The sequence below is a fragment of the Scyliorhinus torazame genome, chromosome 10 (assembly GCF_047496885.1).
Source record: "Scyliorhinus torazame isolate Kashiwa2021f chromosome 10, sScyTor2.1, whole genome shotgun sequence".
Taxonomy (NCBI): domain Eukaryota; kingdom Metazoa; phylum Chordata; class Chondrichthyes; order Carcharhiniformes; family Scyliorhinidae; genus Scyliorhinus; species Scyliorhinus torazame.
In genome coordinates, this window is record NC_092716.1 from 225,408,379 (window position 1) to 225,433,803 (window position 25,425).

Consider the following 25,425-nt stretch of genomic DNA (forward strand, 5'->3'; position numbering starts at 1 on the left):
TTGAGGAAAAAAGTCACCAATTTAAGAAGATTCCAGGTGCCACAAATACAAAACACTAGTGTATAAAATGAATAACGTGAATCCTTTATCCCGTGTCACAGAAGCTAATGAATCCTTAAAATCACATGCTGTATCTTTGTCTCTGGAATGCTGAGTAGTACCTAAGCTACTGCAGTAAAAACAAAGTGAACCTGGTTAAATTTCTGTCTAAAATGATGAAGCATGTTTTATTTGATGTTTTCTTCTTCCTGTCTCTCGTTCTTCAGTCAACTTCTCTGCTTCATAGAACCTTTCTGCTGCAATTTTATTGTGTCGTTCCACTCGCCTCCTTCTGGCTTCCTACAAGACATGAACAATGAGATGTTAGAAGATTTTAAAAAATTCACGTGTCCTTGCTCCTTTGGAAAAGGTAATGTCACGGATGAAGACGCAGGTAAGGAGGAGGTGGTTGGATGATTTGCTGCAATATTGGTTGCATTTAACAAAATCAGGAAATGCTAGGAATACTCAACAGGTCAATTAGTATCAATTTTTAGTGTAATTTAAATTCACCATCTTGCTCTCAAGCTGGTCTCTCTTTGTCCTCTGCTGCTTTCTTTAAATTGGACTTGTTACCACCTTCTGGACTCTATGTTCAGTTTATCCATATTAGATTGTAATCTTTGCCCTTGTTCTGTTTCCCTTTCTCTTTACAGGATTCGTTTTTATTTTCATTTTTGCTTTTTGATGGCAGCAGTTCATCATTCTGCCATTCTCATCTCCTCTAGACCCATTATTGTTTCTTTGCTTGTTCCATTACCAATCTCTGGTTCTGCACCACCAGCAATATGGTTGATTCGAAACTGCCCTCGGGATGGGCAATAAATGATGGCACAGCCCGCATCACCCACATTTGAATTTTAAAAAACGTAATCCCCAGGCGCGATTCACCCATAAGGGAACAGAGTTCCATATCAAGCATGTTTAGCCATGTATTTCCTGGCGCTCACAGTGCCGAGAAACACATGGCTATTCAACGTGGCCCGAGTTGAATAAGGGGCCTGAATGTGGAGCCGAGGCCGCACATAGCCCCATTTTGTACAGTAGGGAGCTCTGCTCGCCGGAACTCCCCAGTGTAGTGAGAGATCGGGACGCTATTTTTAAATGGGTACCACCCTGCTCAAAGGGCATGCAGCTGGGTGCCTCCGATCCACTGGGAGACCCCCAAGAGGGTCGCTCCATCTTGTCCCCATTTATGGGGACCAGTGCTGAATAGTGCTCGCCCGAGGTTTCTGAGGGCAAAGGGGTTGAATCCCAAAGCCTCGGGAATCTGCACATTAGAGTGAGACTAACTGTCTCGCTCTAATATGCAGATTTGCCAAAAAGTGATGGGCGGGATTTACATCCCATTGGATCACGGGTGGCATTGTGAGATGGGTAGATCCCGGGAGTGGGGTCTCCCGGCTTTTATCGGCCATGCTGCACCGCAGCGAGCTGCTTTTCGGGTGCAGCGTAGCCATTGGATCGCTCGCGGCAATGGTGTTCCATCTTCTCACGGACCTTCCCTTGTGATCTTATCCCCATCTTTCTCCAGATCACTACTTTCTATTAATTTGCTTAAAACCTATTATCAATGAAAGGGCATCGACCTGAAATGGTAACTCTGACCTGAGATGGGTGTTGTCTGAGTGGAGAAAAATCTACATTACGAGGAGAGGTTAGAAAAGTCAGGAGAAGATTAAGAGATGACCTAATAGGGATTTTTCAAGATGAAGAGAGGCTTTGATGAGGTGACTAGGTCAATATTCAGAGGGTATGGATTCAATATAATTGTGAAAACGCCTGGAGGGGAAATGAGGATAAATGTTTCCACTTAGGCAGTTGACAGGATCGGCAACAACCTTTCCGAAAAGGTGGTGGAGGCTGATCCCAGAAATAATTTGTAAAGGGAGTTAGACAGGTATTTGAGTTTGAGGAACTTACAGGGTTACAGCCTAAAAGTGGGGATGTGGTTCTAATTGCTCTGTTGAAGAGCCAACACAGCAAAGTGGACTGAACAACCTTTGTCTGTCTTGTAAATTTCTATGATTTCAACAAAGTCATGGGAAACAATGACTTTTAGCCTATATGTAGAAAAAGTGAAGATCTGGTAGATCTCTGTGCCAGACCCCCTTTGAGTCAAAAAGTCCTGGGTTCAAATCATGAGCCCAAAGTCACAGCTGACATTCCAGTGCAATGTTGAGGGAGTGCTGCACTATTGGAGGTGCTGTTTTTTGGACATGTGCCTTAAAAACAAGGTCATGTCTGTCCTCTTATGGAGATATAAAAGACTCTTTGGCACTTATTGAAGAAGAGCAGAGCAGCTTTGGTGTTCTGGTGAACATTTATCCATCAACTAATATCACTGATGAAACAGTTTGATTGAGCAGGTTTTGTTTGTGGGACAATGTTGAGTGCAAAATTGACTGCTGTGTTTATTGCAACAGTGGCCACATTGCACAAAGTATTTCATTGGCTGATTTGCATTTTGCAATGTCCTGAGGTCATAAAAGGTGCTCTATTAATGTGTTTTTTCTAAGTGTCTCACGTTCCAAAGTTTCCTGAGTAGATTACCTGCAGCTGGATTTCTTTAATCTCTTCTGCTTTCACTTTCTCTGCCTCTTTTGAATTCATCCTTGCTGTCAACTGCTGGTGGTATGCCAATCTGCGGGCCTCTCGCTCCTTGTCCTCCCAGGCTACAGACTGTATCCTGGTTTGAGTCTTCTGCTGCAATTGCTGCTTGACTCTGTCTGTTTCTTCCAGCTTGCGCTCACATTCTGCTACCTGTTTGAAATGATTCTCCAGGTGCTGCATTACTTTCTCCCTACAGAAAACATACTGAAGCAGGTCAGTGTCATGTTGAGTGGTTGTGGGGAGGAAAAGTGGCATGGCCAGAAAGAACAGGAAATAATGTTTTACTATTCCATTGTCTGAATGTGGTATTATAGGTATTACGGTACCTGAGAGGCTAAAGCACCATTGGTAGAACCTGTATGCTTGCTATTGGCTAGAGTGTATAATAGCTCCGCCCTGATAGGCGGGGTATAAGAACCCGTGCCGCCCCAGCAGCCCTCATTCTGTACCTGAGCTGCTGGGGGAAACATCTAGCTTATTAAAGCCTTCAGTTGGGCTACAACCTCGCTTTAGTGGTCATTGATCGTGCATCACTGCATTAATATACACTTTGGGCAAAAAGTTGCTGCTTTCAAAATGCGTACCGCAACGTATGTTAGGAAGGTACCGTGTGTGTCCCTTTTTGCTGATTAAATAACGATGTGAGGACCAAAAGGTGCAGTGTGTTAGGTATAGGCCTATATAGCCTCTGACACTTGAGTTTCATTTCAGTCCAGAGTAATGAGATGAAAATCTTACATTGCTGATCATAAGGGCTCTACATTTACTGAGACATTGATTCTCTAGTTGGAAAAAAACACATTAGAAAATAGATCATCATTCTACATAGAAGGGTGGCACCGTGGCGTAGTGGTTAGTACTGCTGCCTCACGGCACCAAGGACCCGGGTTCGATCTCGGCCCCGGTCACTGTCCATGTGGAGTTTGCACATTCTCCCCGTTCCCCCCCACAACCTAAAGTTGTGCAGGGTAGGTCAATCGGCCATGCTAAATTGCCCCTTAATTGGAAATTTTTTTTAAAAATTAATTCGACATAGATATCCGGTGTGGAAAATGGAAAAATTCACACCGATCCATTTATTCTAGAGGATGCACTTCTGAAACATCATCAGAGCTTTATTCCCAAGTTGGCGTCACAAGGCACCATGATACTAAAAGTGGGATACCTGTGTGGAAACGTTGTCTATTTCTTTGCAGTAACTGAGACTAAGTTAGGGCGGTACAGTAGCGCAATGGTTAGCACAGTTGCTTCACAGCTCCAGGGTCCCAGGTACGATTCCTGGCTTGGGTCACTGTGCAGAGTCTGCACGTTCTCCCCGTGTCTGCGTGGGTTTCCTCCGGTTGCTCCGATTTCCTCCCCCAGTCCAAGATGTGTAGGGTTAGGTGGATTGGCCATGCTAAATTGACCTTGGGTTAGATGGTGTTGTTGCTGGGTTACGGGGAATAGGGTGGAGTGTGGGTTTAAGTAGGGTACTCTTCCCAAGAGCCGGTGCAGACACGATGGACCGAATGGCCTCCATCTGCACTGTAAATTCTATGATAATTTCTCGAAAACTGTAACAATAAAAAAGTATTCCTATCAAAACATGGAACATAAGTAAATCTGAATCAGTTGACTCGTGTAAGTGCAGCCTGCCATAGCATTTATGTGAGAGCTGCTTTACCATGTTATTAGGCAGAGTGGCACAGCTATCTCAGGTTGTCTTAAAGTCGTACTCTGAGCATAAATTAAAAAATATTTCTATATTAATAATTGTTTCTTTACATTAGTGCTTTTTGAGCAGATTATTTGAAAAAGCTGAATAAAATCTTAAAATATTGTCCCATAGTTTGCAGTTGCAATGATGGTGCAATTGTCCGAGTTTAAAGTCTTTGATCATATGAAACTGACATAAAATTCTGCAATTCACACATGCACAGTTGAATATGGTAATCTAGAAGTTGCTGTCAGTTATTCTATGCTTCTCCTTAGCTGCTGAGGCAACCCCCAACAATCAATGGGGAATCAGGGACACTTACCATCTGACCTCATTACAGCCTTGGTCAAAAAATGGGCGACAGAGCTGAATTCCAGAGGTGAGAGGTTAGTGACTGCCCTCCACATCAAGGCAGTATTTTAATGAATGTAACATCAACAAACCCTAGCAAAATTGACGGGAATCAGGGAGAAAACACTTCACTGGTTGGAGTCACATACAGCACAAAGAAAGGTAGTTGTGGTTGTTGGCGACCAATAATCTCAACCCTAGAACATTGCTGCAGGAGTTCTTCAGGGTAGTGTGTTACACCCTGTCTTCAGCTACTTTATCAATGATCTTCCTTCCATCATAAAATCAGAAGTGGGGAAGTTCGGTGATAATTGCAGTGTTCAGTACTATTCACAATTCCTCTGAAACAGAAACAGTCCTTCATCAAAGGCGATAAGATCTGGACAACCTTCAGGATTGGACTGATAAATAGTATGTAACATTCATGTCAGCCAAGTGCCAGACAATGGCGATCTCCAACAAGAGAGATCCGAAACATCTCTCCCTGATGTTCAACTACATTACCATTGCTGAATACCCCATCATTAACATCCTGGAAGTTTCCATGAACCAATCGGTAACTGGGCCAACCACATAAATATTGTGGCTACAAAAGCAGTTCAGAGACTGGGAATCCTGTGGCGAATAACTCACATCCTGACTCCCTAAAGCCTGACCACCATCAACAAGGCAGAAGTCAGAACTGTGATCGAATGCTCTCAGTATACAAAGCTAATTTCTGTTGTATTGAACTACTTCTCAAATCAGATGTACCTGCGCTGTTCATGGACACGTTGATACTTGTCTTCACTTTGCTGCTCTCTGTCTTTCTCCCACTGACGCCGTTGCAGTTTTTTCTTTCTCAATCTTTGCATAGCTTCTTGATGTTGGCGATCATGTGATAACTGATTCTCTCCTAGACGCTCCTGAATTGGTGGGGCCTCGGCCTGGTCATTGAAATTAAAAATTGCTTTAAAAAAATTTACATAAACACTTTGACCAGTCTAATCATTTACTACTCTGAGTTGCTATTGGGGAAATGGTTGTTACCTGGTTATGTGGTCAGTGCACATCTTTCTGTGCACTGACTTTAGGTTACTTGCCAAGAAAAGAATTGGATGCTGATGGTTTGTTTGAGTAATGTCCTTCACTTCTAGACTCATGGTACAAATTTAGGAGGCCTATGGAATGAAAACACCTACTGGTTCTAAGAATCCTATTGGAAATAAGTTTAGATAGCCAATGTAATGTTCAGTGGACACCAATGTACGCCACAACACTGGCAGGTCCGTGATGATCAAAGGAAATTATGTGGTAAATAAAAATATCCCAGTTGCTCAGTAGGATGTTCTCTCCTGAGATTGGGTTGAACCTAGAGTTGGAGGAAAGTGCAGAGTATCATCATGTTTCAATCATATTGTACCTGGCTGAGGATGGTTGTACTGTGGCATTGGCAAAGGCCCCAGGAAGGTTTGCTGTTCTCCTTTTCAGCAGAGAAAGGCAAGCGGAGACATAGTTTTGTGGGAGGAAAAGGGAATACAAACAGAAACTACTGGAAATATACCAGAATTTGAAAATGAAGAAAATGAGCCATGTTTCAGGTAGAAGCACTAAATTGTTAAGGAAAACTCTTAAGTATATATTATGAAACACATGGGTTGAAGATGGGGTGAACATGCATGCAATTTTGTGGATTAACCATTTGGAAGTTTACCTTGGTAGATGATGTAATGTCATGTTTCTGATGTGTCAAAACCTCTTTCATTGTCACTCTGTTCTGAGGATGTGGACGATCGACATTTTCAAACACTGCACTCTGATTTGTGTGTCTGAGGTGCTGCAGCGGCGTGGAAGAGACTAACTGGTTAGAAAAACTCCTCAAGGGACTTGAAGAAGATGTTCCTGCACAAGGAAGAATGTTATTCAGTATTGTAGTAATGGATCGAAGGCCTGGTCAGTGTTACTGTTCAGCTGGCTTGTAGAAAAATAAAAGACCAACAATTACCACCATCCCCGGCCCTGGGTCACTGTCCATGTGGAGTTTGCACATTCTCCCCATGTCTGCGTGGGTTTCACCCCCACAACCCAAAGTTGTGCTGGTTAGGTGGATTGGCCACGCTAAATTGCCCCTTAATTGGAAAAGAAAAATAATTGTCTACTCTTATTTAAATTTTTTTTAAAATTTTTTTAATAACAATTACCACCTTCCTTACACTCCCCACACATTGCCGGGGGGGGGGGGGTAGCACAGTTGTTTTAAAAGTTAGGATGAATGATAATGTCACACTCTCTTTAAAAACATTTGAAATACATTTATTCCACGATTAAAAGATTTTTTTATGCAATACTTGCATTTATGTAATATATAAATGCACTGACTAAACATTTAGAATACAGTAATGTTTATTATTTAAGAAAAAGAAACAGCTATTTCCCACAAATAGCAATGAACTACATAATCTGAACATTTTGTTATTTGGTGGTGCAGTATCCCTTATTCAAAATGCTTAGGGCTGAGAGTGTCTTAGATTCTGGAATTTTCCGAATTCTGGAATAACTGTACAGGAATAGTTGTGAAATGTCGGATCTCGGGTGAACACCATGTTAGTTTTTACTAGAGACATGATTTGGATCTCTAAAAAGATATATAATAATAATATAACAATAACAATATAATAATAAATAATAATAATCTTTATTAGTGTCACAAGTAGGCTTACATTAACACTCCAATGAAGTTACTGTGAAAATCCCCTAGTTGCCATACACCGGCACCTGTCCAGGTACACAGAAGGAGAATTCAGAATGTCCAAATTACCTAATAGCACGTCTTTAAGGACTTGTGGGAGGAAACGGGCGGCACGGTGACTAGCACAGCTGCATCACAACTCCAGGGTCCCGGGTTCAATTCCAGCCTTGGGTGACTGTCTGTGTGGAGTTTGCACTTTCTCCCCGTGTCTGCGTGGGTTTCCTCCGGGTGCTCCACTTTCCTCCCACAGTCCAAAGATGTGCAGGTTAGGTGGATTGGTAAATTGCCCCATCGTGTCCAAAAGGTTAGGTGGGGTTACTGGGTTACGGGGATAGGGTGGAGGCGTGGGCTTAGGTAGGGTGCTCTTTCCAAGGGCCGGTGCAGACTTGTTGGGATAAATGGCCTCCTTCTGCATTGTAGGTTCTATGGTCCTATGAAATCGGAGCAGCCGGAGGAAACCCACACAGACACAGTGAGAACGGCAGACTCCCCACAGACGATGACCCAAGCTGGGAATCAAACCTGGGAACCTGGCGCTGTGAAGCAACAGTGCTAACCACTGTGCTACCGTGTCGCCCACCGAGCGGATTTCGGAGCTTTTCAAATTTCAGAATTTCAAATAAGGTGTGCTCAATTTGTATTTGTTGATAGAGGAAACATTGGTCAGAACATTATTTGTTCTTCATCAAATTGTACAAAGAATTGTTTATATCCATTCAATCAAGCAGTTGGTAGCCAGATTCAACATCTCATTCAGAGGCCAAGACTGGCCATACTCCACTGGAGGAGTTAGGCCATGTGCTCACTGTGTGTCCCCTCCACCTACTGCAACACGTACTTCCTGAACGTGATTGATGAGTACTCCCGGTCCCATTCGCCATCCCCTGCCCCGACATGACCGCAACCACCGTCATCAATGCCCTCCATAGCGTCTTTGCACTGTTCGGGTTCCCCGCTTATATACATGGTGATAGGGGGTCCTCCTTTATGAGCAATGAACTGCCTCAATTCCTGCTCAGCAAGGGCATTGCCTCGAGCAGGACGACCAGTTACAACCCCCGGGGTAACGGACAGGTAGAGAGGGAGAACGGAAAGGTCTGGAAGACCATCCTACTGGCCCTACGGTCCAGGAACCTCCCAGTCTCACGCTGGCAGAAAGTCCTCCCAGATGCCCTCCACTCCATCTGGTCACTGCTTTGTACGACCACCAACCAGACACCTCACGAACGTCTCCTTGTCTTCCCCAGCAAGTCCTCCTCTGGGACCTCGCTCCTGACCTGGCTGGCAGCACCCGGACCCATCCTGCTCCGAAAACACGTGCAGGCGCACAAGTCGGACCCGTTGGTCAAGTGGATCCATCTGCTCCATGCTAACCCACAGTACGTACGGTGTACCCGACGGCCGACAAGATACGGTCTCCCTACGAGACCTGGCGCCCGCCGGAGCCCCACACACACCCCAGCCACCAGTCCCACCTCCCCTCCACCGGGGCACCTTACAGGAGGATCGGTCCTTCCGCCGGCCCCGTCTAAGCCCCCTCACCCACCGACGCTCCCCGCAGGCGCCCCCTTCCCAGGTCAACCGTTTTCCCCACCAGCGCCGTCTAGGGGTGCCGAAGCTGCCATGGAGATCGAAGCCACGCTCCCGGAGTCACAGAGCCTCCACCGGAGTCACCGCCGAAGCTCCAACGATCACAGAGGACGACCAGGGCCCCCGATCGACTGATTGCTTCATTTTAAATTGTAAACTGTAAATGTAAATCAACAAATGTACATAGCTATCAGAATTGTAAATAGTTACAAAACACTGTACGGAGGTATTATGGTGCCTCCATAACTAATTCTACCACGTTGCCATGTTTGTTATATCAGGCCGCCACCCCCGCTGGACTCTTTTTTTTAACAGGGGGTGAATGTGGTATTATAGGTTTTACGGCACCTGATAAGCTGGAGCACCATTGGTGGAAACTGTATGCTTTCTATTGGTTAGGATGTATGGTAGCTCCGCCCTGCTAGGCGGGGTATAAGAGCCCGTGCCGCATCTGCAGCCTTCATTCTGTACCTGAGCTGCAGGGGGAAACATTTAGCTTATTAAAGCCTTCAGTTGGACTACAACCTCACTTTAGTGGTCATTGATCGTGCATCACTCACAAGTTTCAGTTCTTTTAAAACCAGCAATGCAACACACCAGATTTCACATCACAAATATCAGAATATAGAGTGCACCGATTTGATAATAATAGATTTGTATCATTTATAGCTGTTTATGCATAAACATACATTATGGATTGTTGTTTATAGTACATTATGTAGCTTTTTCTCGTACCAGACCCTACATTAACCAGTTTCGGATAATGTTGCATGTAAATATTATTGGTACTCAAGCGTTACATCATTCCATTTCTATTATCTTGTGAGTTTCCTGATAGCAATATTGAGATGTGCACAAAGCAATGCTGGAGATGGCTGATGGGTAGATGTTGGAATAAAGTCTTCACAGCAAGTCATAGATAAATGGACTTTCATGAAGAACAGTTTAATGATGTGCAGATTAACTCTTTCAAAAAGAAGTGTACAAATAGTAATAGCCTACGAAGGCATCAAAGGTGTTGATAAGTACACAGATCTAATTACCGTAGAGAATACTATGGTTGAGGTGCTGTAGGGACAAGGGGATGTCATCTGTGCAGTGCAACCACTCACGGTTGAATATTGAAATTCGAAATGTTAGATTGATACATCAAAGTTTTATTTCAATTATTTTTGGGAGGGAACACATTTCATATAGTTTCTTTGCTGTTGTTAGCAGTTATTTAAATAACTCAGCAAATTAAATTAAGAGGGAATCCTATAACAGTGCAAAATGTATATGTTGAAAGGAGTAATCTCTGTTTATTCTTATGCTCTGCTACCCCTTTATGTTATTTTAATGTGATATATAAATGCTATTATAATCATTTAATGGGCCAATAGTTCCCTTTTGTGAACAACGGGTATATTAATAATCTTTATTATTATTGTCACAAGTAGGCTTACATTAACATTGCAACAAAGTTACTGTGAAAATCCCCTAGTCATCACACTCCGGCGCCTGTTCGGGTACACGGAGGGCGAATTCAGAATGTCCAATTCACCTAACAAGCACGTCTTTCGGGACTAGTGGGAGGAAACCGGAGCACCTGGAGGAAACCCATGCAGACACAGGGAAAACGTGCAGACTCCGCACAGACAGTGACCCAAGCCGGGAATCGAACCTGGTACCCTGGCGCTGTGAAGCAACAGTGCTAACCACTGTGCTACCATGCCGTATTTAAAATATTTATTAGATAGCACATTTATTTTTTGTGCATTCAGTTCAATACTTTTAGAAACCACAAACTGAATCACAATACAAAATGTCTTCAGATTTTAAAAACACATCTATACAAATAACCGTTTCTGGCAGGGAACAAGTTATTTATTATTCCAATGGACTTTTCCCACTCCACCGTTGCAACATCAGTATAGGTTTGGCAGAATCTTCATTTACATGAGAAGGCATTGTCCATAGGGACTTTACCTCTATAAAACTGAAAGGGAGGTCTCACTTTACCCGGTTTCTTTCGATGTGGCTCTTGGTGGCTTCGACTCCAATACTTCCATTCTCGCCTGTCCTTTACTTTAGTCCCTGGCTTCTCAAACAGCTTAATGTCTGTATTGACCGCCCTGTCTTCTAAAATAGGCTTGCTGGCATTCGGCTCGGAGCTACTGTCAGAATCTTCCGATAGCGAAGTGGAAGAAGATGAAGGAAGTAGGTTTTCGCCAGAACGTCTTTTTTTTAGGACGTCTAATTCCTGAAGCTGTGAAGTAACTTTCTTGTCCAACTCCCCTTTGTCAAATCCCACTGGGCTGGTGGATCTAGGAGTCGCTGTCCACCATCCAACAGGAGAAATCACTTCTGGAAAACAATGACACACGGGATGAGCTGGCAAACCGTGGAAGCCACGATAGAATCCATGCCAGTAATCATTATATGGGTCCAGGCCAGGGAAACCTGGATACCCAGGCTGTATGTATGTTGGTTCAAAGTGGCATAGGTGAACTGGCACAGCCTGAGGCCTAAGTGGACACAGATCGTGGCAGGAACTCAATTCTTCATACTGTAATTGATGTCTGGATGATAGAGGAGTAAGCAGTTGCTGTTGCACCCTTTCGTACAAAGCGCGTGGAATCCACATAGCCTTGTTTTTGGAAACTTTGACTGTTTTTCCATTCCAGAAGTTAACAGAGAGCTCTTCATCTTCCATCACTGTTTAATTAAAAAGAGGGAAGGGTATTATATTCGAGAACTACATTTTTAACATGAATGTGTACTGTTCATTGTTCTACTAGGAGAATACTCTAATCTATCAGGTTTTATTTTTCAGTCTGGTTAGCGATTATTAGTTGATTTAATTGTATTGCACAATTTCAAATATACAGGACAGTTTCAAAGCTGCAGTTGGAAGTATAGCATTTCAGTATCTCTGAAATAACTGTAAACCTGAGTATCAGTGAAATTATTGAAAATAGTTTTATTCCAGTGAAAAATGCTTTTGGATAAAGAAAATATCATATAAAGTAAACATAATATATTAGAGAAAATGGTACAGTACAGAATAGCAAGGTCCAGAGTAAAGTATGTCACTTCAGAAAACCATGGGATGTTAGAAAATGTAACTGTCACAACAAAATTCACTTAAATATTGGTAATTCTGAGGTCCTTTTGTATCTGGACAATTGAAGACCATTGCAGACGCTATTCATATTCATGACGAATCAACTGATAATCGGAAAAATAAAACATGCACTGGGGATACATGGTTCAACCCTTCAAATAATGCCTGTCCTGCACAGCTTTTACAAAATTATATCTCTGCCTTGGAATTTGATACATGTTTGATCGTCACCTGAAAGCTAACAGTGTACAGCAAATAATGGTTCCTTCAAGAACTAGTCTTTTGTTTCCCCACAGCCTGGGAATGATGTTATGTAAGGATGTTCAAGCTGGCAGTTTACAAGGTTACTCGTCACCAGCACAGGTATAAAAATTTACCCCCATATGTCCAACATCATCAAACTATTTTGTACTACACTATAACCAGCAGCACGGTGGCACAATGGTTAGCACTACTGCCTCATCAGCGCCAGGGACTCGGGTTCAAATCCGGCCTCGGGTGACTGTTTGTGTGGAGTCTGCACTTTCTCCCCATGTCTGCGTGGGTTTCCTCCGGGTGCTCCGGTTTCCTCCCACAGTCTAAAGATGTGCAGGTTAGATGGATAGGTCATGACTAAATTGCCCCTAGGTGTCCAATGTTAGGTGGAGTTAGGGGGGAATAGGGCGAGGGATTAGGCCTAGGTACGGTGGAGGATCGGTGCAGGCTTGATGGGCCGAATTGCCTTCTTTGACACTAGAGATGCTATGATGTGCAAATTAGGTGAATTGGCCATGTTAAATTGCCCTTAGTGTCCAAAAAAGGTTGGGTGGGGTTACTGGGTTACGGGGATAGGGTGGAAGTGCGGGCTTAAGTAGGGTGTTCTTTCCAAGGGCCGGTGCAGACTCGATGGGCCGAATGGCCTCCTGCTGCACTGTAAATTCGAAATTCTAAAATATGCTTGCCGATCAGGGTATGAAATGTGTTGTCGATTTGCTGTCAGTTCATTTAGAAGGCTTCCGGTTTGAAACTCTTGAATTCAAATGTAAAAGATAAAATCAAATCCAATATAGTTCCAATCAGAACAATAAGTGTATTGTTAAATAAATATTTAAAAGAAAGTTAATACCTTGACGAGGATCTCTGGTCTCAATGCCAAATATCACTGTTCCAGGACCATATCTGGTCTGATCTGATTCCCAAGGTGCTAATACTTTATCACCCGGGACCACAGAATGCCTCATGGCCTCATTGTACAGAATTATATCATGCAAAGCAATCTTCTGTAAAGAAACTTGCCACTTCTCACTTGGATCCTTAGTAGATTTGTCAAACTCAATCAGGAATAATCTTTTCCTTTCCTGAAAACAACAGAAATAAATTATTTTGCAGCATAGAATTGGTCCTTAGGGCACAATCTAGTTGGAAGGCTGTAGAGGAACAAATCTTCAAGGAACTGGCAAAGAGATGCAAAGGTGGGATAAACAAATCCAGAGCTCCCTGGATGAAAAAAAGGCAGAGTTTAAAATAAAGAAGAAAAAGTGTGCTTATCTCAGATAGAAAGTACAATTGAGGACCAGGCTGAATCTAGAAGGTTGAGAAGAGAGATGAAAAAGCAAATAAGCAAAGCAAAACAGGATTATAAAAAGAGAATGGCAGCCAACATAAAACTGAATCCCAAAGTCTTCCACAGGCATATAATTAGTAAATGTATGGTAAAAGAAGTTGATTAGAGACCAAAAAGGAGGAGAATGTGAAAACTCCACACGGACAGTGACCCGTGGGTCAGGATTGAACCCAAGTCCTCTGCGCCATGAGGCAGCAGTGCTAACCATGTGCCAGCCTGCTGCCCCATGATTCGATATTTCTTCTCCTTTACAGATGCATATGGATGGGCACATAATGTTTACTCTACAGCCAATTAAACAGCAATACATTCCACTCTCCTCCACAGAACCATAAAGCCCAATGCTTTGTACAGCTCATTTATTCTCACTGAAGACCACAGCTCATCACTGCCAAGTACTTCAGCAGAAAAGATAAGAGCCAGATTTTCCAGATTTTGTATTCATTACTTGAAATCAATGTCAATTGGTGCCAAAGAAACTGGGTTGGATTGATCGGTTATTGTTAAATTGGTACAATTTAAAATAAGTTGGTGAACAAATAATCAGCTGTGCCAGGACTGATTAAAATAAATTAAAATAAACTTTTATCCTACTTCTATATATATAGTATATGTATAGCAACAACACAGTTCACCTCCACCTCTTGCTTGATTGTGCCAGGGTAATAGAATCCATCGGACTCTCGTCTTGCAAGGACAGAGGCTCCAGAAATCAATTGACTTGATCCAAGAGGTCCTTCCCATGGCGCACCATATTTGCAGATACTATTGAGACAAATGTGAATGAAGAAGCTCAGGATCAATGTAAACTATTTAAAATATGCTTTGAAGGAAGCAGAAATTAGAAACTAACAATGAAATGAGTGCAATATGTAAACCGCTTTTTTGGGTGATCATACAAATAGTAAAAAACACAATCACTTATAAAGAGTTGGGGCAATGTATTGTGCAATTTTGAGTGAGGTATGGGAATAGAGTTTATAACAAAACAATTAAGGGCATCTATGATAGAATGCATTGAGATTCATTAGTTCCAATTTGAAAGGTTACATTATGTAACATACCTCCTAATTATTTAATAAACAAAATTTATCACAGAACCACGTGACATGATCAAAAGCTATGTCGTTGCAAGCTTAATTAGGATTTCAGTGAATCAGAAAACAATTGGACTTATAAAGGTAAAATAAGTCTTAGTGGTGTATGATGAATATAAGTCCATTTAGTCTGCAAAAAGTCCCTTTAAACAGTCCGTCTAGCTAACAAAACATGCTTAACAACCATATCTCATTATTAAAACCAACACTCAAAATCATTTCTCGTAATGCTTTTTTGTCCTGTAAACTGAACTATTCCAAAACTGATATTACATTGAACAGATACTAAATTAATTACATTACTGGCGACATAGTTTGCAAAATGCAAAAGGTGCCATTCAGCCATCATGTTGAGCCTGGCATGGACTCGGGCGCAATGGGTAAATCCCGGGAGAGCCCCAAATCGGACTTTGCACCGGACGCCGGGCCAATCGCGAATCACCCAACTTGCTACACCTGGCGCGATCTGGATTACACCGTCACTGGGTGTGATCCAGATAATGATATTTAAATGAGTCATTCCATTAGGCTCATTTAAATAACCTGACGCTGCATTCACCCAGCACCCGGAGTCAACGGCTGTGCCTGCGAGGCCTTAAACAGGCGTCGATTAGTAATGGTTCCCACAAACATGGACCAGGTGTGATAATAATAATAATCACTTATTGTCACAAGTAGGCTTCAATGAAGTTACTGTGAAAAGCCCTAGTCACCACATTCCGGCGCCTGTTTGGGGAGGCCGGTACGGGAATTGAACCTGCGCTGCTGGCATCGTTCTGCATTGCAAACCAGTTATTTAGCCCACTGTGCTAAACCAGTCAAGGCTGGATGGAAATTGGGGGAGGACCTTGAGGTTATTAGAGCCTGCCGGGTGGTCCGGGACAGGGCAAGGTAGTACCCTGGCACTCCCCTGGCACTTGGGTACCTGGCAGTGCCACCTGGGTCAGATTGGCAGTACCAAGGTGCTCGGGAGCCAGGTTAGCACTGGCTGCGGTCGGGGCCTGAAGGGGCCCATGCCCAAGAAAGGAGGGGGGGGTGAGGGGGCTCATGAAGGGGCTGCAGAATGTTTTGGGGGTTGAAGTGGTGAGTCCTGAAAGGGGGGGTGGGTTCGTGAAAGGGGGAAGGGGGTGAAGATCAGGGCAGCCTTTCAAAATAGTGCTTCGATCTCTGAGGAGTTGGTCCCAAAGAACAATACAGCACAGGAACAGGCCCTTCGGCCCTCCAAGCCTGCGCCGATCACGTGTCCTATCTAGACCAACCGCCTGTATCCTTCTATACCCCGTCTGTTCATGTGTCTATACAGATAAATCTTAAAGGTCGCTAACATATCTGCCTCAACCACCTCACTTGGCAGTGCATTCCAGGCCACCACCATCCTGTGTAAAAAACTTCCCCCGCACTTCTCCACTGAACCTTTCCCCCCTCACCTTGAACTTGTGCCCTCTTGTAATTGTCATTTCCGCCCTGGGAAAAAGCCTCCAACTGTTCACCCTATCTATACATCTAATAATTTTATAAACTTCTATCAGGTCGCCCCTCAGCCTCCGTCTGGGAATAAACTGGGAGAATAATCCCAGTTTATTCAATCTCTCCTCATAGCTAATCAATCTCTCCTCATAGCAACGGGTTTAGTGCCCTAGTGCCGGAAACATTTCAAAGTGTGGCCTCGACAGGGCAGCACGGTGGCGCAGTGGGTTAGCCCTGCTGCCTCACGGCGCCGTGGTCCCAGGTTCGATCCAGGCACTGGGTCACTGTCCGTGTGGAGTTTGCATATTCTCCCCATGTCTGCGTGGGTTTCGTCCCCACAATCCAAAGATGTGCAGAGTAGGTGGATTGGCCACGCTAAATTGCCCCTTAATTGGAAAAAAATGAATTGGGTACGCTAAATTTATTTTTTTTAAAGTGTGGACTCGACTGGAGAAAAACTTTCCAAGGCCCCAAAAAATGGCTAAGTGCAGTTGAATAGCAGTCTCCATCTCGACACTGCGCCCGTCATGAAACACCCCACCAAACACACCCGAAATCACACTTTGAAACGTTTCCGTTGAATTGTACCTAATATATTATATTCATAATATAATTTTAATGAAGAACCAATTATTTAGTTACATCACTTATTCAACTTAGGGTATATTTTAATAACATAAGCCTGAAATATTTATGTAATTTGAAAGACTGCTCTGTTTATGAACATAACGTTCAGCATTACAAAATATACAGCAAAGTGGAATTAAGAAATGAATTGCTTAGTCAGTTCTAAAATAATACAAATACCAATATTTTTATCAAGAACATGAATGGAGAGGAAAAAAGACTGACCAAGCAGTAACCTGTGGATTGTACACACTGAGCGAATGCATGTGTAAAGCTTCTGGGTCAGAGCCTGTGTAAGGGTTCATATCCAGTGCTCTTTTTACCGTGCAGTATTTCAGATCAGAATACAAAGGCCCAGAGGTTGAAAGGTCTGCAGGATAAACAGGAATTACCTAGGTAACAATAAACATATGATTAGATTCTTCCAAATATGAGGAATTTTCTTGTTAATATTTACTTTTCAATTAAACATAGAGACCTGTTCAAAGTAACTTGTCAGTTTTTTTTCTCAAACATGCATGTCTGCTCCTGTTTAAAGGGAAAATTTCATCTAATTAAAGTGACAAACTTGGGTACTCATTTGTACAAGGCCCTTACACCGCTTTTCTCGGTACATAATTTTGGTCTACAGACACTTAGCTTCTAATTTCTACTGTTCGTTACAGGCTTCTAATCAAAAGAATAGATTAACCTATGATGTGATTGTTTTTTGTCTTTCTGAAGACAATTGGCTGGCTGCGCTTTTCTATCATTATCGATAAAAGTGTTGCATGTTTTTTTTTCCACAAGTTACCTGTTTGATATCTCCAGAGGTGTTGAGTCTAATGAGATAAGCACTGCCTTGGGTAAGTCCACCAATTCTCTGCAGAAACTCTCGACTTTCACTGTCTATCCATTTACTGGACAAGTAGAGAGTGTGTACTGGGCGACCATGGGATATATAAGGTATTGCGTAAAAAATATCCTTTAATTCATTGTCAATTAGACTGTTTGTCACCAGGTAGATAGCCTGACATACTGGATCATGGAATGCAGCTGTTAATGCACCAAGCAGATTCCTACCCAAGGTACAGGTGAGAGACTGAATCCACTGTATTGCACTGTAGACAGTCTGGGGTGAGCATGTTACTAGACGATCACACCATTTAGTTATCTGCATGAAAGAAGGAGATATTTAATACTGGAAATATCTTTCAGAATATAGATTAGAAAATTAATGATTGACATTTGTTATTCAATGTGTAAAAATAACTTAACAGAAATAACATGTATCCAATATTTAATATGTGCTCAAATCATATACATTACAAGTAAACATAACACCATTGTAACTTCTGTTAATAAAATTTGTTAACAAATGGATTTCACTAAGGTTACAGCACACAGGAGAATGACAGGACTAGACAATACAGTGCTTACTCCTGGGCTTCAACTCCAGTTTCCTTTCTGCTCCCCATGGCCCTTGATTTGCTGAGAGCCAAAATCTGTCTATCCCAGCAAAACAGAGCATCCACCACCCTCTGGGTAAGCAAAATCCAAGGATTCACAATGGTTTGAGTGAAGTAATTTATCTTAATCTCAGTCCTAAACAACCTGCCCCTTATACTGAGACTGGGCCCCAAGGTTCCAGATTTTCCAGTCAGGGGAAAGAACCTTTCAGTTTCTACCCTGTCAAGTCCCTTCAGAATCTTGTAGGTTTCAATGAAATCACGTCTCAATTTTTTGAATTCCAGAGAAAAGGGTCCAATTTACTCAGCCTCGCACCATAGGATAACCACCTCGTTCCAGGGCCCAATTTAGTGAACCTTTGTTGTATGACTTTAATGCCTGGGTGGCATGGTAGCACAGTGGTTAGCACTGTCGCTTCACAGTGCCAGGGTCCCGGGTTCGATTCCGGTTTGGGTCACTGTCTGTGTGGAGTCTGCACGTTCTCCCCATGTCTGTGTGGATTTCCTCCGGGTGCTCTGGTTTCCTCCCACAAGTCCCGAAAGACGTGCTGTTAGGGGAATTGGACATTCTGAATTCTCCCTCAGTGTACCAGAACAGGCGCCAGAGTGTGGCGTCTAGGGGCCATTCACAGTAACTTCATTGCAGTGTTAATGTAAGCCTACTTATGACACTAGTAAAGATTATTATTATTAAGTATATCCTTCCTTAAATATGGAGACCAAAACCACACACAATATTCCAGATGTGGCCTCACCAAAGTCCTGTCCAATTGAAGCAAGATTTCTTTACTCCTGTTCTCCAATCCCCAAGATTGACAAGATGCTAGTTTCTTTTTTAACTGTGCGCTGCACCTGCATGTTAAATGTCACTGTTCCTTGTACGAGTACTCCCAAGTCTCTTTGGACATCAACGTTCACAGGTTTCACACCTTTGAAACAATATCCTACTTTCCACCTCCTCTATGGCCACGTCTGGACTAGCACTCCTATTACTATGACCAAAGTGAATAACTTCACTAACACAGGGAGAGGGGGGCAGAGGGTTCAGGTGAAGGGAGACTTAGAAATTCAAAGAAAAAGGTTGAGGTATTGGAAAAGTATAGTGATGTGTGTAAGGACATGCAGAGTGTTGACATGTTCGCTTGTTCTATACTTTTTTTATACTATACTTTTTTAAGTGCATTAAAACTTCCTTAATAATAGATTCCAGCATTTTCCCAAAGACTGATGTTAAGCCATCTGGCCTGTAGTTTCCTGAGTTCTTTCTCGCTCCTTTTCTGAAAACTGGTGTTACATTTGCCAAATCCAGTCTGATGGGAACATTCCCCAATCAAAGGAAATTTGGAAAATCATAACTAGTACATCCACTATCTCTGCAGCTATCTCTTTTAGAACCCTACAATGTTCATCCGGTCCTGGGGATTTGTCGGATTTTAGTCCCTTACGTTTCTCCAATAGTTTTTCTTTACTGTTACTAATTATCTTAATTTCCTCACACTTTTAGCCCAAAGTACCCATCTATCTCTTATATACATGTGTCATCGCCGTGAAGACAGACACAAATATTTGCTTAATGCCTTTGCCATTTCCCCATTCCCTATGATGATTTCTCGGGCCTCTGCTTCTAAGGGACTAATTTTTACTTGATCTACTTCTTTCCTTTTTATATAAGTATAAAAGCCTACAATATGTGTCTGTATTTCTGGCTAGTTTACTCTCATATTTTAATCTTTTAACTTTGTGGTGGCACTTTGCTAGTTTCTAAAACACTCCCAATCCTCAGGTTAGTGCGGTTCTTTCAATACTGTACCCCTCTTTTGTTAATCTAATACTTACTAAAGTAAGTCTTTTGGAGTTTTTATTTTTCAGTGGCATGTATTGCTTGTTGAACATTTTGAATTGTTTCTTTAAAAGTTTCCCATTGTTCATTTGCCTCCATACACTTAAGTATATTTACCCAATCAACCATAGCCAGTTCTCTCCTCATCCTTACGTAATTGGCTTTATTTCTATTTAAGGTTCTTTTTTTTTTTTATTAAATATTTTATTGAAAATTTTTGGTCAACCAACACAGTACATTGTGCATTCTTTACACAATATTATAACAACACAAATAACAATGACCTATTTTATAAACAAAAAATGAATAAATAATAAATAACAAAAATGAAAACTAGCCCTAATTGGCAACTGCCTTGTCACAAGTAACACTCTCCAAAAATATAATTTAACAGTCCAATATATAATTATCTGTAGCAACGACCTATACATACTATACAGTCTATATTAACAACCCTGAGAGTCCTTCTGGTTCCTCCTCCCCCCCCCCCCCCCCACCCCTCCCCCTCCCCCCCCCCCCCCCCGATCCTGGGCTGCTGCTGCTGCCTTCTTTTTCCCATTCCGTCTATCTTTCTGCGAGGTATTCGACGAACGGTTGCCACCGCCTGGTGAACCCTTGAGCCGACCCCCTTAGGACAAACTTAATCCGCTCTAGCTTTATAAACCCCGCCATGTCATTTATCCAGGTCTCCACCCCAGGGGGCTTGGCTTCTTTCCACATTAGCAATATCCTGCGCCGGGCTACTAGGGACGCAAAGGCCAAAACATCGGCCTCTCTCGCCTCCTGCACTCCCGGCTCTTGTGCAACCCCAAATATAGCCAATCCCCAGCTTGGTTCGACCCGGACTCCTACTACTTTTGAAAGCACCTTTGTCACCCCCATCCAAAACCTCTGTAGTGCCGGGCATGACCAAAACATATGGGTATGATTCGCTGGGCTTCTCGAGCACCTCGCACACCTATCCTCCACCCCAAAAAATTTACTGAGCCGTGCTCCAGTCATATGTGCCCTGTGTAATACCTTAAACTGAATCAGGCTTAGCCTGGCACACGAGGACGACGAGTTTACCCTGCTTAGGGCATCTGCCCACAGCCCCTCCTCGATCTCCTCCCCCAGCTCTTCTTCCCATTTCCCTTTTAGTTCATCTACCATAGTCTCCCCTTCGTCCCTCATTTCCCTATATATATCTGACACCTTACCATCCCCCACCCATGTCTTTGAGATCACTCTGTCCTGCACCTCTTGTGTCGGGAGCTGCGGGAATTCCCTCACCTGTTGCCTCGCAAAAGCCCTCAGTTGCATATACCTGAATGCATTCCCTTGGGGCAACCCATATTTCTCGGTCAGCGCTCCCAGACTCGCGAACTTCCCATCCACAAACAGATCTTTCAGTTGCGTTATTCCTACACTTTGCCACATTCCATATCCCCCATCCATTCCCCCCGGGGCAAACCTATGGTTGTTTCTTATCGGGGACCCCCCCAAGGCTCCAGTCTTTCCCCTATGCCGTCTCCACTGTCCCCAAATCTTCAGTGTAGCCACCACCACCGGGCTTGTGGTGTAGTTCCTCGGTGAGAACGGCAATGGGGCTGTCACCATAGCCTGTAGGCTAGTCCCCCTACAGGACGCCCTCTCTAATCTCTTCCACGCCGCTCCCTCCTCCTCTCCCATCCACTTACTCACCATTGAAATATTAGCGGCCCAATAATACTCACTTAGGCTCGGTAGTGCCAGCCCCCCCCTATCCCTGCTACGCTGTAAGAATCCCTTCCTCACTCTCGGGGTCTTCCCGGCCCACACAAAACCCACGATGCTCTTTTCAATCCTTTTAAAAAAAGCCTTCGTGATCACCACCGGGAGACACTGAAACACAAAGAGGAATCTCGGGAGGACCACCATCTTAACCGCCTGCACCCTCCCTGCCATTGACAGGGATACCATATCCCATCTCTTGAAATCCTCCTCCATCTGTTCCACCAACCGCGTTAAATTTAACCTATGCAATGTGCCCCAATTCTTAGCTATCTGGATCCCCAGGTAACAAAAGTCCCTTGTTACCTTCCTCAGCGGTAGGTCCTCTATTTCTCTACTCTGCTCCCCTGGATGCACCACAAACAACTCACTTTTCCCCATGTTCAATTTATACCCTGAAAAATCCCCAAACTCCCCAAGTATCCGCATTATTTCTGGCATCCCCTCCGCCGGGTCCGCCACGTATAGTAGCAAATCGTCCGCATACAAAGATACCCGGTGCTCTTCTCCTCCCCTAAGTACTCCCCTCCACTTCTTGGAACCCCTCAACGCTATCGCCAGGGGCTCAATCGCCAGTGCAAACAATAATGGGGACAGAGGGCATCCCTGCCTTGTCCCTCTATGGAGCCGAAAATATGCAGATCCCCGTCCATTTGTGACCACGCTCGCCACTGGGGCCCTATACAACAGCTGCACCCATCTAACATACCCCTCTCCAAAACCAAATCTCCTCAACACCTCCCACAAATAATCCCACTGCACTCTATCAAATGCTTTCTCGGCATCCATCGCCACTACTATCTCCGTTTCTCCCTCTGGTGGGGCCATCATCATTACCCCTAACAACCTCTGTATATTCGTGTTCAGCTGTCTCCCCTTCACAAACCCAGTTTGGTCCTCGTGGACCACCCCCGGGACACATTCCTCTATTCTCATTGCCATTACCTTGGCCAGGACCTTGGCATCTACATTTAGGAGGGAAATAGGTCTATACCCGCTACAATGCGGGTCCTTTTCCTTCTTTAAGAGAAGCGATATCGTTGCTTCAGACATAGTCGGGGGCAGTTGTCCCCTCTATTTAAGGTTCTTACTTGTGATTGGAATATGCCACTTTAAAACTTAATATGGAATTCAATTATATTATAATCACTATTTCTTAGTGGATCTTTTACTCGGATATTATTAATTAACCCAACTTCATTACACAATATTAGAACTAAGGTAGTTTTATTCCCTAGCCAGTTCCACAACATCTTGTTCCAGGGAACTGTCACAAGAACATTCCACAACCTTATCTTCTAGATCAACCTTGTCAATTTGATTGTCTTCATCTACATGACGATTAAAGTTCCCCACAACTATTATGTTGCCTTTGTTACAAGCTTTCTTGACTAATGCTCTGTCTAATACTGCTTACATTTTTTTTTTAAATTATTTATTTAATTTTTGACATTAAAAAAAAATTCCAATTCAGGGGAAATTTAGCATGGCCAATCCACCTACCCGGCACATCTTTTGGTTGCGGGGGTGAGACCCACGCAGACACGGGGAGCATGTGCAAACTCCACATGGACAGTGACCCGGGTTTCAGCGCCTTGAGGTAGCAGTGCTAACCACTGTGCCATCGTGCCGCCTGGCTGATTACATAATTAAACTATATTTATTAACTTTTGAAATAAATTTATTTTGTTAAAGTGTATAAATTGTGCATTTAACCTTCTTCGTACAAGCAGACTATACCTTATTGGAAAATTCCACAATGTTAAAGCGACTGTAATTTGTACTATAAGCCATTGCCAAAAGTGTTTCCACAAGGTGATACTTGACTGCACTGAGGTGGACTTGCATGTTTTCTGAGGTATCAATAACAAAGGTAACATTCGTATCTCTTATGCATCCGAACAATGTGGGAAATCCCCGGAATTGTAAAATTGGATAAACCACGGGCATGGTCGAAGCTCTCAAAGAAAAGGTGTACCTTCCTAAAAAAAAACAAGTTAGAGCTCGGGTAAACCGATACAACAGATATTTATGGCGAAGGGCTGTTTGAACTTCGCCCAGTACTAGGAGTTCAAAAGATTTCTAGACGAATTTTAAAACTTTTAAAAATGGTTAATTTCCTATTTGGTAGCCAGCGTTAACCTTATGAGACCGTTTAACTAGGAATGGACGTATTCGTCAGACAAACCTCACTAAAGCCAGATCACTAGAGGCAATGGACCGTATAAAACTCAATAGTAACTACCAATTGATTTGACATTGAGTATTCTATTAAACAAATAGAACCAAACCAAGTTGCCGTGATCCAAGTTGGGTTATTTGTGTTCCAAACCGGGTTGATGTGTTCCAAATCGGGTTGAAAGGTTCCAAATCGGGTTTGATAGGTGTTTGATCTGTGTTCCAAACCGGGCTGATGTGTTCCAAAAAGGGTTGAAAGGTTCCAAATCGGGTTTGATAGGTTCCAACCTGGGATGCTAGCTTTCACAGCGGGTTATCTGTGTTCCAAACCGGGCTGATGTGTTCCAAAAAGGGTTCTTGTGTTCCAAACCGGGTTGTTGGGTTCCACACAGGATTGTTGTGCTTCAAAAAGGGTTGTTAGGTTCCAAACCCGGGCTGCTTTTCTCCAAAAAGGGTTGTTAGGTTCCAAACCGGGTTATCTGTGTTCCAAACCGGGCTGATGTGTTCCAACCCGGGTTATCTGTGTTCCAAATCGGGTTATCTGTGTTCCAAACCGGGTTATCTGTGTTCCAAACCAGGCTGATGTGTTCCAAACCGGGTTATCTGTGTTCCAACCCGGGTTATCTGTGTTCCAAACCAGGCTGATGTGTTCCAAACCGGGTTATCTGTGTTCCAAACCGGACTGATGTGATCCAAACCGGGTTATTTGTGTTCCAAACCGAGTTATCTGTGTGCAAACCGGGCTGGTGTGTTCCAAAGAGGTTGTTACGTTCCAGCCTTGGTTGCTAGATTCCAAACCAGGTTGCTGTGTTCCCAACCGTTGCTAGGTTCCCTGCACCGTGTTGAGAGGGGACGGGCCGCTTTCATGCGCAGTAAGTTTGTTATGGGAGTTGTAGTTTCTGCAGTTTCAGAACAAACTTGAAATTGCAACGTTTCAGTGAAAAACTTAATGCAACCCCTGCCGGCCGAGATCCGCCGCCGCTCGGAACCGCAGAGACTGGGGTGCGAGCTAGAAAAGGAAAATAGGCTCTGATCTTCAACATCGTCTCCAGATTCCCGCTCCGCAATGTTGGCGGGTCATCCATCGGAGATCAGCCCAGGGAGTGGAGCCATGGGGAAGAGTGGATATACCCCCTTTTACAGCACTAGCTGCCGTGAGATACCTTTAAATGTCCAGCGGGGATGTGAGTGAATGGACAGATGTCAGAGTTCAATGGGTGAGTGTCAGAGTTCAATGGGTGGGTGAATGGCAGGTGTCAGAGTTCAATGGGTGGGTGAATGGGTGAGTGT

General features: G+C 43.4%; 1 protein-coding gene across 5 annotated transcripts; it reads right to left on the minus strand.

Annotated features, from left to right (window-relative positions):
• c10h11orf16 (chromosome 10 C11orf16 homolog) lies at positions 1–24,937 on the minus strand. Of its 5 annotated transcripts, none has more exons than XM_072466480.1 (11): positions 24,249–24,932; positions 23,698–23,939; positions 17,711–18,070; positions 17,143–17,309; positions 14,368–14,491; positions 13,229–13,460; positions 10,986–11,714; positions 6,393–6,580; positions 5,453–5,625; positions 2,593–2,842; positions 1–339 (listed from the first exon to the last, which is right to left on the minus strand). In XM_072466480.1, the coding sequence occupies exons 2-11, from the start codon at positions 23,905–23,907 to the stop codon at positions 208–210; spliced, it is 2,565 nt and encodes an 854-aa protein (XP_072322581.1). In that variant the 5' UTR covers positions 23,908–23,939; positions 24,249–24,932; the 3' UTR covers positions 1–207. The 5 variants fall into 5 exon arrangements, with proteins under 5 accessions (XP_072322581.1, XP_072322580.1, XP_072322582.1 ...); XM_072466479.1 differs by having other exon boundaries at positions 14,362–14,491; positions 24,249–24,930; XM_072466481.1 differs by having other exon boundaries at positions 11,019–11,714; positions 14,362–14,491; positions 24,249–24,927.
• Between the last annotated feature and the right edge of the window lie 488 nt (positions 24,938–25,425).

Excerpts from the sequence above, each read along its gene's own strand:
- c10h11orf16 (XM_072466479.1), bottom strand. The coding sequence starts at position 23,907 with ATGCCCGTGGTTTATCCAATTTTACAATTCCGGGGATTTCCCACATTG. Across the intron at positions 11,715-13,228 it reads GACCAGAGATCCTCGTCAAG|TGATGGAAGATGAAGAGCTC; the intron begins GTATTAACTTTC and ends TTAATTAAACAG. Across the intron at positions 6,581-10,985 it reads TCCCTTTCAGTTTTATAGAG|GAACATCTTCTTCAAGTCCC; the intron begins GTAAAGTCCCTA and ends TTCCTTGTGCAG.